Source organism: Phacochoerus africanus, chromosome 2 (assembly GCF_016906955.1).
Source record: "Phacochoerus africanus isolate WHEZ1 chromosome 2, ROS_Pafr_v1, whole genome shotgun sequence".
NCBI classification, from domain to species: domain Eukaryota; kingdom Metazoa; phylum Chordata; class Mammalia; order Artiodactyla; family Suidae; genus Phacochoerus; species Phacochoerus africanus.
This window is the reverse complement of record NC_062545.1, coordinates 76,543,561-76,556,164: the sequence shown is the minus strand read 5'-3', so window position 1 is coordinate 76,556,164 and position 12,604 is coordinate 76,543,561. Positions and strand designations below refer to the sequence as shown.

The window sequence follows — 12,604 nt, the reverse complement described above, 5'->3', positions numbered from 1 at the left end:
TTTGAAGATTAAGCCCTTGTCAGTTGTATCATTTGAAATTATTCTCTCATTCTATAGGTTGTCTCTCTCTCTTTTTTTTTTATGGCTTCCTTTGCTGTGCAAAAGCTTTTGAATTTTATTAGGTCCCATTGGTTTATTTTTATTTTTATTTCTATTGGTTTGGGAGACTGAGATAAGAAAACATTTGTATGGTTGATGTCAGAGAATGTTTGCCTGTGTTCTCTTCTAGGAGTTTGATGGTGTCTTGTCTTATGTTTAAGTCTTTAAGCCATTTTGAGTTTATTTTTATGCATGGTGTGAAGGTGTGTTCTAGTTTCATTGATTTACATACAGCTGTCCAGTTTTGCCAAGACCACTTGCTGAAGAGATTGTCTTTTTCCCATTTTATATTCTTGCCTCCTTTGTTGACCATAGCTGTCTAGGTATATTTCTGGGTTCTCTATTCTGTTCTGTTTGTCTTTATGTCTGTTTTGGTACCAGTACCACACTCTCTTGATTACCATGGCTTTGTAATATTGTCTGAAGTCTGGGAAAGTTATGCCTCCTGCTTGTTTTTTCCTCCCTCAGGATTGCTTTGGCACTTCTGGGTCTTTTATGGTTCCATATGGATTGTTTGTTCTAGTTCTCTGAAAAATGTCGTGGGTAATTTGATAGGGATTTCATTGAATCTGTAGATTACTTTGGGTAGTATGGCCATTTTAACAATATTAATTCTTCCAATCCAGGAGCATGGAATATCTTTCCATTTCTTTGAATCCTCTTTAATTTCCTTCATTAATGTTTTATAGTTCTCAGCATATGTGTCTTTCACTTCCTTGGTCAGGTTTATTCCTAGGTATTTAATTTTGGGGGGTGCAATTTTAAAAGATATTGTATTTTTATATTCCTTTTCTAATATTTGTGTTAGTATACACAAATGTAACCAATTTCTGAATATTACTTTTGTATCCTGCTACTTTGCTGAATTAGTTGATCAGTTTGAGTAGTTTTTGTGTACAGTCCTTAGGGTTTTTATATATATATATATATATATATATAAAATCATGTCATTGCATATAATGACAATTTTACCTCTTCTCTTCCAATTTGAATACCTTTATTTCCTTTGTCTGATTGCTGTGGCTATGACTTTCAATACTGTGTTGAATAAAAGTGATAAGAGTGGGCATTCTTATTCCAGATTTTATTGGGTGTTATATTGGCTGTGAGTTTATCATAAATGGTTTTTATTATGTTAAGATACCTTCCCTCTGGTAAGAGTTTTTATCATGAATGGATTTTGGATTTTGTCAGATGCTTTTTCTGCATCTATTGAGGTGATCATGTGTTTTTTTTTTTTGACTCTTATTTTGTTAATGTGGTGTATGACGATTTTTGTATACTGAAACATCCTTGTGATCTTGGGATGAATCTCACTCAGTCATGGTGTATAATCTTGTTTCCATGTTATTGGATTTGGTTGGCTAAAATTTAGTTGAGAATTTTTGTGTCTATATTCATCAGATATTGGCCTATAATTTTCTTTGGTTGTATCTTTGGTTTTGATATTAAGGTGATGGTGATTTCATAGATGTCTTTGGGAGTGTTCCTTCTTCTTCAACCTTTTGGAAAAGTTTAAGACAGGTAGAAGTTCTTCTTTGTCTGTTTGGTGGATTTCACCTATGAAGCCATCTGGCCCAGGACTTTTGTTTGTAGGGGGTGTTTTTGTGACATTTAATTTCTAGTGATCAGTCTGTTCAAATTATATATTTCTTCTTGATTCAGTTTTGGTGGGCTATATTTCTCTAGAAAGTTGGCCATTTCTTCCATGTTGTCAAATTTGTTGGCATATAATTGTTTATGGTATTCTCTTGCTTTTTTTTTTAAATTTCTGCAGTATCCACTGAGGTTTCTATTTTTCATTTCTTAATTTGTTTGAGTTTTTTCTCTCTTATTCTTGATCAGTCTGGCCAGAAGTTTGTCAATTTTGTTTAGCCTTTCAAAGAACTAGCTCTTGGTTTTATTGATTTTTTTCTGTTGTTTTTTGAATCTCTATTTTATTGATTTCCTCTCTGATCTTTATGATTTCCTTCCTTCTGCTGATTTTAGATTTTGTTCGTTCTTTTTCTAATTCTTTTAGGTAGTTGGTTAAGTTGTTGAGTTGAGATTTTTCTTCTTTTCTGAGGAAGACCTGTATCATTATGAACTTCCTTCTAAGAACTACTTTTGTGTCATCCCATAGGTTTTGAATGGTTGTGTTTTCATTATCATTTGTCTCAAGGTATTTTTGCTTTTTTTGGGGGAGGGGGCAACCCTCATGGGATATGGACATTTCCCAGGCTAGAGGTCAAATCAGAGCTACAACTGCTGGCCTACAGCAACACAGGATTGAAGCTGCTTCTGCAACCTACACCACAGCTCACGGCAATGCCAGATCCCCAACCCACTGAGTGAGGCCAGGGATCAAACCTACATCCTCATGGATACTAGTCAGGTTTGTTTCCACTGTGCCACAATGGGAACTTCCTGTCTCAAAGTATTTTTTAATTTCTCTTTTGATTTCCTTGTTGACCCATTCAGTTTTTTTTCTCATTTCTTTTCCTGTGGTTGACTTCTACTTTCATGACTTTGTGGTCAGAGAAGATGCTTGAAATAATTTTTGAACTCCCAAATTTGTTGAGGTTAGTTTTGTGCCCCAGTGTGTGGTCAATCCTTGAGAATGTTCCATGTGCACTTGAAAAGAATGTATTTTTTTGGATGTAATGTCCTGAAAATATCAATTAAGTCTAACTTTTCTATTGTGTCATTTAGGATCTCTGTTGCCTTATTGATTTTCTGTATAAAGAATGTCTGTTGGTGTGAATGAGGTGTTTACATCTACTGTTATTATATTCCCATCATTTTCTCCTTTTATGTCTGTTAGTATTTGTTGTATGTATTTGGGTGCACCTGTATAGCGGCATATATATATTGACAAAAGTATCATCCTCTTCTTGAATTGATGCTCTGATCATTAAATATTGTCCTTATTTGTCTTTATGGGCTTTGTTTTAAAGTCTGTTTTCTTCTGATATGAGTATTGCAACACCTGCTTTCCTGTCTTTTCCATTTGCATGAAATATCTTTTTCCATCCCTTCACTTTCAATTTATATGTGTCCTTTGCCCTAAGGTGACTTCTTGTGTGAAGTATATTGTAGGCCCTTGTTGTTTTTTTAAATCCAGTCTGCCACTCTGTGTCTTTTGATTGGAGCATTCACTCCGTTGACATTTAAGATAATTATTGATAAATATGTATTTGTTGCCATTTTAACCTTTGTTTTCTAGTTGATTTTATGTTTCTCCTTTGTTCCTTTCTTTCAGTTGGATGATTTCCTTTTACTTTATGTTTGTGTCCTCCTCTTTTTAGTTTTTGTGAATGTATGTTTGGTTTTGATTTGTGGTTACCCTGTTTTTCAAGTATGTTAACTGCTTCCTATATCTGCTTGCTTTAGCCTGCTAGTCATATAGGTTCAAACACATTTTTTAAAAAAGAGTCTAGATTTTGTTATTTTCCTTCTCCACATTTTATGATTTTGATGTCTTTTTTTTTTTTTAACATTTTCATGTTTGTCCTTTTGCTGCTGTTCCTTGTGTTTATCAGTAGGGTTTTTTTGTTTTTGTTTTTGTTTTCCTTTTAGATCTGTATACAGGCTTATTTAAGTGATTACTTTCCAATTGTGATTCCCTCCATCCTATATCTTCTTTTTTATTTAGAGGAGTCCTTTCAGTATTTCTTCCAGAATGGGTCTAGTATTGTCTCTCTCTCTCTCTCTTTTTTTTTTTTTGTCTTTTTGCCATTTGTTGGGCCATTCCCGCGGCATATGGAGGTTCCCAGGCTAGGGGTCTAATCGGAGCTGTAGCTGCCAGCCTATGCCAGAGCCACAGCAACTCGGGATCCGAGCCGTGTCTGCAACCTACACCACAGCTCATGGCAACGCTGGATCGTTAACCCACTGAGCAAGGCCAGGGATCGAACCTGCAACCTCATGGTTCCTAGTCAGATTTGTTAACCACTGCGCCACGACGGGAACTCCAGTATTGCTGTACTCTTTCAGTTTTTGTTTGTTGGAGAGATTCTTTATTTTTCCTTCTGTTTTAAATGATATTCTTGCTGGGTAGGGTATTCTAGGCTTCAGATTTTTCCCTTTTAGAACTTTGAGTATATCTTGCCACTCTCTTCTGGCCTCTAGTGTTTCGGTAGAGAAATCAGCTGTTAGCCTTATGGAAGTTCCCTTATAATTAACCCTTTTTTTTTTTTCCCCTCTTGCTGCCTTTAGAATCCTCTCCTTATCTTTAACTTTTGCCATTTTTATTATAATATGTCTTGGTGTGGGACTGTTTGGGTTCAACTTGTTTGGGGCCCTCTGTGCTTCCTGCATCTTGATATGTTTCCTTTATATTTGGAAAGTTTTCAGCCATAATTTCTTCAAGCATATTTTCAATCCCCTTTTCTTTTTCTTCTCCTTGGGAATCCCTATTATGCATAGATTGGCCTGTTTTATATTATCCCATAGATCTCTTATTTCACTTTCATGTTTTTTCATTTGGTTTTCTGTCTGCTGTCCTGATTGAGTGATTTCCATTATTCTATCTTCCAAGTCACTATTTCATTCCTCTGCAGTATTCATTCTGCTCTTCAGTGCCTTTTACTCAGCTTACGTCTCTGCAAATGAATTTTATAATTTTTTTTTTGGTTCCTCTTTATATTTTCTGGTTCCTTTCTAAAGTAATGTGCATTACTGTTTATATCTGCTCTTAATTCCTTCATATTCACTCTTAATTCCTTCAGTATTTTCACTTCTTTTTGAACTCTATGTCTGTTAGACTGCAGAGGTCTGTTTCATTGTTTACTCCTTCAGGGGAATTCTCCTGTTGTTTTGAATGGTTCCTGAGCTGCTTCATTTTGCTTCTCTTTTTCTTATTCTGTGAGTTTAGGGAAAACAACTACTGTAGTCTTGGAGGGCTATTTATATGTGAGAGTGCCCCTGGGTGTTCTGTGAGGGCTTACTATTTATTTATTTATTTTGGCATAAGGGCTGCTTTTGGTTTGGATGCTTGCAGTCTCTTTCCTCAGTGTGTCCAGGGTATTACCCCTGTGCTACTATATGTGTGTGTGTGTGCTTCCAAGGAGATGGAGTCACTGGGACGGGATAGTAGCCAGTGTCTGGTTGCTGGGCCCTTGACAGTGGTGAGGACCCACAGGGAGGCTACTCCTGGTTGCAGGGCCCTGGAAAGTGGCAGTGACCCTCAGGCAGGTGTGGGTGGTGCCCAGAGCATTTGACAGTGGCAGCAGCAGGGCATGTGCATTCCCAGGGGAGTGAGAGCAACAACAGGTGGTGCTTGGTTGCAGTGCCCTCTTCTGTGCCAACCTCTGAGGTGACTGGGGCTGCAGGTGGTGCCTGTTCATGGACCCCTGGTGGTAGCGGGCCATGCCCACTTCTGGAGTCTGAGATGGCTGCTATGGTTTGCCCCCACTGCCCATAGCCCACACAAGAGGCACTGTGCTGCCCAAGAGTCTGTGCATGCACAGAAAAAGATATTCCTTTGGTGGTCCACTCCTCTTCCTCTCACCCTCCCCAACAATGAATGATGCCTTGCTTCTGAAGGCCCAGGCCTCTTCCTGGGTTCCATTGGCTATGGTGCTCTATTCCCCAACTCATGGTGCACTGCTACCTAGCTCCTCAGGCTGTCTCCACACAGCTAACCCTAGTCTCCTACCTGGAACTGACCCCCAGAGCCAGGTCTTGGCACCCAGCCCCCTCCCGAGTATCTCAGGCTGTGATGATCAGGGGCAGTAGTACTGATGGCTTGTGAGGCTCTCTCTCTCTGCTTTGTCCTCCTCAATCCACCAGATCTGCTTTTCTCTGAGGGTTTGAGGTCTCTCTCTCTCCACTAATCTCCCCATCAGTTAGGTGGCTTCCCAGGGTGTGGGTTCCTTTCCTCTTTCACAGCTCCCTTTCAGGAGTGCTGGTCCCATCCTGATTCCCCTTTTATTTTTCTTTCTTCTCTCTCTCTCTTTTTGTTCCTTTTTTCCTACCCAGTTATGTGGAGGTTTTTTTGCCCTTTTTGGAGGTTTAAGGTCTTCTGCCAGCGTTCAGTAGATGTTCTCTGTGAATTGTTCTACATGTAGATGAGTTTTTTTTTTTTTTTGATGTGTTTGTGGGAGAAGGTGAGTGCCACATCTTACTCCTTTGCCATCTTGATCCTCACTCTGAGAAGGAGTCTTTTTAAAAAAGAAAGCATTTTCTTTCAGAGGATGGAAGTATCTGATCCAATTTAGTTGCTACAGAAATGGTAACATGCAAATTTTATTTTGTACTCACCTACTATTGATCAGAAAAACTAGACAGAGGTTTAGAAGTGTCTTCTTCGCAAAAAGGGAAACAGAAAAACAGGAGTAGTATAGTATTGGAGAGAGCCCCTTCTATTTGGGGAAAAGTTAGACCTTTCCTAAGCAAGAAGCAATGTGACTAATCTTTTTCTCTTGCCATTACAATTATTATGGCAGTTTCTCCATTAAGGTAGGAAATAGAGCCTGAGTAGATTAGCCGTGCACAGCATCTTGCCATTTCACCAAGTGAAAAAACTGAGTAAGAAAACCTGTTCTAAACACAGTCTCTGTAGGATTTAAAATTCACTTCAGAACAGAGGCAATAGAGGTTTTTCTAACTGAGTGTCAGGAAGAGAGAGCTGTCTTCAAACCGAGATACTGTTTTAGAGGAGGTACAAAGAGAGGGTAGGGAGGGAGTCAACAATATGATTGATGTGAAGGGCTAGTTCTATCAGGTGCCTAAATTTCCTAAGTGCTTTTCTTTAAGTTTTCCTTTTCTTGAATTTTCTGTTTACTTATATTAGACTAATATCTGTTTTGACTAATTTAATGGCTTTTGTTGAGTTCTGTTTGATAAAGTTACTTAAAGTATAAAATTATTAAAAGTAGACAAGTAGGAGTTCCCATTGTGGCTCAGTGGAAACGAATCTGACTAGTATCCATGAGGACATGGGTTCAATCCCTGGCCTTGCTCAGTGGGTTGGGGATCTGGCCTTGCTGTGTATGTCACAGACGCTGCTCAGATCCTGATTTGCTGTGGCTGTGGTGTAGGCCAGCAGCTGCAGCTCCAATTGGATCCTTAGCCTGGGAACTTTCATATGCTGCAGGTGCAGCCCTTTAAAAAAAACAAAAGAGAGAGAGAAAGAAAAGAAAAAGACAAGTAAGCACAATCCTTTCTCTGTTAAGCTTATGAAAAACCTGGTGGCATCCAGAAAACTACAAAGGAAGTTCTTACCTTTGAGAAGATTAGACTCCTGAGTAACCTATTCATGAGTAAAAAGGGAAACAAAAATTAAAACATTAGTAATGTTCTCATTCGTCAGGTGGTCTGCTTTCTGCAAAACTCAGATACCAGAACATATTTATACTTCTTTTGTTTAGGGATTAAGACCCTAGCACAGTATGCAGTATTGTAATTCTTCATAAATACTGCCTAAGGATTTTGTTGTATTAATGAGAAAGGCTATGAGTAGCCACAGCACCATGAGGAAAACCAGTGTGTGTTTGACAATAGAGGAGTGTGAGACTGACCTTCAACCCGTCCCCCTGTCCCCTGGCAGTTGAGCCCACAGTAAAACCCCTTATCAGAGGCTGCCATGCTATCAGCTCTGGACAGTGGCAATGTCTATGAAGGAAGAACTACAAAAAGTAAATGGAAGGAATGCAGCAGTCCTTAGAATAAGCCCGACTCTATTTACATTCCCGAAAATGACTGAGGGGTTGTATTTGTGAGACATTTAAGATTTTGTTTGCGTTTCCTGTGATTAGGTCTCTCTGTTGAGAACAGTAAAATCTCCTAGACAATCTCAGAAGGCACCAGAGGCTAGGAGGAGACCAGAAGTGAGCCAGTGCAAAGGGGAGTGTTAGTTGGAAGCCACAGGTGGTGCCTTACAACAGAGTTGATGGTGAGATAACCCAGAGCACAGGGTGGGAGTAGAGGAGGTGATCACAGCAGAAATCTACGTCATCAGGCTCCTGCCGAGCACTGACCTTCTGTGTCTGGAAGGGAGCATCCCAGCAGGAAAAGGCAGGTTCAGCTAAAACCGTTCTTGTTAAACTAAATGGACCCCCACCAAAATGGGTCCCACTCTCAAATTCTCACTCAGCAAATCCATGGTAGCGAGGCCCATGTTTAACACGTACTTCTGGTGATTCTGTGGTATGTGGGCCCCCCATTTGAGAAGCACAGTTTTATGAATATTTTCTGATTAATTGATCCACTGTCGGAAAAAAAAATAGATTTTTTTTTTTGAAATGAAGATAATTGGGTATGAATTGGAAACCAACTGTATTTCTTATTTCCTCAGGGTAAGGAGAATTGAAATTGTATTTTAACCAGTTTGCAACTTAATTGCTCAGTTAAAAAAAAAAAGGGGAGAGAGAGATTTACCAATTAAAGATAAAAATATAATCACTAATTTTTAATTTTAGTCAATCCCAATTATCCATTCTGGATAGAAGTTAGGAAAAAAGTTAAGACACAGAAAAAGAATAACCCCCACATTAGTTATCTTACGCTTGAAATATATTCAAGCAGACATAATAAATACACACATATTCACGCATTCTTATGATTCTCCATACCTGGTTTATATTTGAAATGAGTATTATTTCTATTCAGATCATAGAAAAAAGAAGAGTTTGATGACATGATATTGGTGAAGGTTTATGGAGTGACCTTTAGTGGGGGAGGTTAAGTGTTGGGGGGAGTGGTGGGAGAGAGAGAGAAAAGAACAAGTCATTGATAAAGGATTAAACTGAGAAATGGGTATAGATGGTGCAGGAGCCAGATGACCATTTAAAATTAGATGCTGGGAGTTCCCATTGTGGCTCAGTGGTGTAGGTTGCAGAAGCGGCTTGGATCCCGAGTTGCTGTGGCTGTGGTGTAGGACAGCAGCGTAGCTCTGATTCAGCCTCTAGCCTGGGAACTTCTATATGCCGTAGATGTGGCCCTACAAAGCAAAAAGAAGAAGAAGAAAAAAAGTAATAAAATAGAATAAATTAGATGCTAATATGAGGCAGGCCACCCTAGAATTTAACTTTACCTGCTACACTGAGGTTCTCCTAGAAATCCAGGTACTGGCTCCTGTCCTTTGAATAGAGGGCAGACCAGGACCTGACATGCCCAGCAGCTTGTGGTAATAGTCTCCCTTGACGGCATCTGGCACAAGGAGAGATGAGACTGTCAGAGATGGCCATATCAGGGGCAACAGTGACAATCAACATGATATGCTGAGAAAGAAGAATTAAAAAGTAGACACTGAAAAGTATTGTTATTCCATTCTTTAGTGCTGTGTCTTCTTGTGTCATTAAGAAAAATTAAATTACATTTTATTTTTATTTTATTTTTCATTTTTTTGGTCTTTTTGCCATTTCTTGGCCTGCTCCCTCGGCATATGGAGGTTCCCAGGCTAGGGGTCCAATTGGAGCTGTAGCTGCCAGCCTACACCAGAGCCACAGCAGCACGGGATCCGAGCTGCGTCTGTGACCTACACCACAGCTCACGGCAACGCCGGATCCTTAACCCGCTGAGCAAGGCCAGGGACTGAACCCGCAACCTCATGGTTCCTAGTCGGATTCGTTAACCACTGTGCCATGATGGGAACTCCCTAAATTACATTTTATATCCTCTTAAGATGGCAAGTAATGGTGTAATAAAAATGGTTATTGAAGGGATGTGTTCCCGTTATCCAAAAGGCTAACTTATGTGGAAGGAAACCATCCCTGAGTGGAGTCAGATACAGGAGACATTGCTATATATCTTTTTTTTATTTGTGATTTGTTTCATGAAATGGCATACCAACAGTCATTCCAGCTACTAGATCGCTTGTCTACACAATGTGATGCCCATGTTTAGAAGACTGTTAAACATTGTACTTTTCTCTGCCATGCCACAGTCTGTGTGTTACTCTTTTCAAAAAAATACTCATTAAACAGCATTTAAGTGGGCAAATATGAAGTATTCTCACAAAAATTAATTCACAGGTACATTTAGCAAAGCATTGTAAATATTATAGTCTTAGAATCTAAATTACTATTTTTCAATAGGTAAATAGAATAATCTATAACTGGTTATTTGAAATAGTTTTTAAAAAAGAAAGCTTTGAAAGATGTCTAGCTTTGTCCTAGCAGGTTGGAGGGTTGGAGCAGCATCTAAGTGAATATGTTCAGATAACATCTATCTCTGCTGATATCATGCAGTGTCAATATGTACCTGTATTTAGCAGCTTCTAGGATCTACTCTTTGTTCAAAAAACTGAAGTTGGTGTTGGTGTCTTTCAGACAAAAGCTGTTTTTCCAAATCATTTCATGTGATCTATACCGTCTAGACTGACAACACAGAAATTCTGCTCTTTCATTATGCATTTGATTATTTATTTATTTATTTATTTATTTATTTATTTATTTATTTATTTATTATTTTTGTCTTTTTAGGGCCTCACCTGTGGCATATGGAGGTTACCAGGCTAGGGGTTGAACCAAAGCTATAGCTGCTGGCCTACACCACAGCCACAACAATGCAGAATCCGAGCCATGTCTGCAACCTACACCACAACTCATGGCAATGCTGGATCCTCAACCCACTGAGCCAGGCCAGGGATCGAACCTGCATCCTCATAGATACTAGTCAGATTGGGTTCCGCTGAGCCACAACGGGAACTCCACATTTGATTGCTTTAAGAAATGTATCACCATACCTGAAGATAATACTGTTTTAGTCTATCATATCTTGAGTCATATGCTCTGTATTAGACTATCAATTGAATGCTTTGGCAATTAAATTATTGATAGTGGTTAGAAAGGTTTTAGCCTAAATGTAAACTTATTGCTTGCTAACTTGAGTTTCCCAAGCTTATCTTCATCACAAAATTTACAAGTAAATGTTTTTTATTTGGCTTTCAATCTGTTATGTGAGGATATAGCTATTTCATGTCATATATATGTTTTCTTAATATACTTATTGTATTTTGTATATTGCTCCACTGAAAAGTTTTTAAAAAATTTTTTTATTTCAGGGATTCTTTTCTATTCACAGTTGACATACACTATTGTATTAGTTTCAGATATACAATATAGTGATTTGATATTTTTATATAAGATAATCACTACAATAAGTCCAGTTACCATCCATCACTCTACAAAGTTGTTACAGTTATCATTGACTATATTCCTCATGTGTTCTTTACATCTCTGTAACTTATTTATTTTGTAGCTGGAAATTTGTACCTCTTAATCCTTGTTACCTATTTCGTACACCTCCCCCCACTCACAAAAGTATTTTTATATGTATGTTGTGATTATACCCAGAAATTATAACCAAAGAAACATAATAAATGTGTATAAAAACTTGTTTTTCTTCCTTCATAGATATATGGGCAATAGGTTGCATATTTGCTGAATTGTTGACTTCAGAACCTATTTTTCACTGTCGTCAGGAAGATATAAAAACAAGCAATCCCTTTCATCATGATCAACTAGATCGGATATTTAGTGTCATGGGGTTTCCTGCAGGTAATTTATTTATTTTTTCAAAATAATATTTGAGGAGTTCCTCCATGGCTCAGCAGGTTAAGGATCCAGTGTTATCACTGCTGTGGCTCTGGTTATAGCTGTGGCACAAATTCAGTCCCTGGCCGGGGAACTTGTGTATGCTGTGGGGGGAGCCAAAGAAATAAATGAAAAATATATTTCAAAAACATTATTTTGAAAAGCATATTTTAAGTAGTTTAATGTACATTTGAAAGCTAAAATAACTAGGAAATTTTTGATGAGTAACACATTATTTCCTATAACAATATCCAATATTTTTTTGTAAGATAAAGACTGGGAAGATATTAGAAAGATGCCAGAATACCCTACACTTCAAAAAGACTTTAGAAGAACAACGTAAGTAATATTATATTACATATAAGTAGTATTCAATGGAAATCTTTTAAAAACCAGATTTTGATTATTTAAACCAGAAACTTAGATGTTAGTATATTAGTTATGTTTATGACTTAAAGAAGATATTTCAGATGTGGTTAACATACATTCCAGCCCTGTTATTTAAGTATTTTAAATACTTAGGCTATCGTATTTAAAAATTGTTAAGAATTCTAGGGTTGGAGTTCCCGTTGTGGCGCAGCAGAAACAAATCTGACTAGGAACCATGAGGTTGCAGGTTGGATCCCTGGCCTCGTTCAGTGGGTTAAGGACCCAGCGTTGCCATGAGCTGTGGTGTAGGTCACAGACGTGGCTTGGATCTGGCGTTGCTGTGGCTGTGGCATAGGCTGTCAGCTATAGCTCCAATTGGACCCCTAGCCTGGAAACCTCCATATGCTGCAGGTGTGGCCCTAATAAGACAAAAATAAAAAAGTTTAAAAAAAGAATTTTAGGGTCAATAGATAGTTCAAATGTCTGTCTCTTCTGTTTTAGAATAATAAAGGGCTCAGTTCAAGGGCGCACAACTATGATTTCTCTTTATCTGAGTAATGATTGGTGACTGAAATGCTGGGCTTGGCAACCAGGATGGGTAGCAGGAAGAAGAACAC

At 38.3% G+C, this 12,604-nt stretch overlaps 1 protein-coding gene across 5 annotated transcripts in view; it reads left to right on the top strand.

Moving 5' to 3' along the window:
- CDK19 (cyclin dependent kinase 19) overlaps positions 1-12,604 on the top strand; it is a 198,569-nt gene that overhangs the window by 170,815 nt on the left and 15,150 nt on the right. For all 5 annotated transcript variants that reach the window (XM_047762707.1, XM_047762731.1, XM_047762698.1 and 2 more), the window contains 2 exons: positions 11,439-11,582; positions 11,888-11,957. In XM_047762707.1, coding sequence (XP_047618663.1) covers positions 11,439-11,582; positions 11,888-11,957 — 214 coding nt within the window. The remainder of the gene's footprint in view (positions 1-11,438; positions 11,583-11,887; positions 11,958-12,604) is intronic.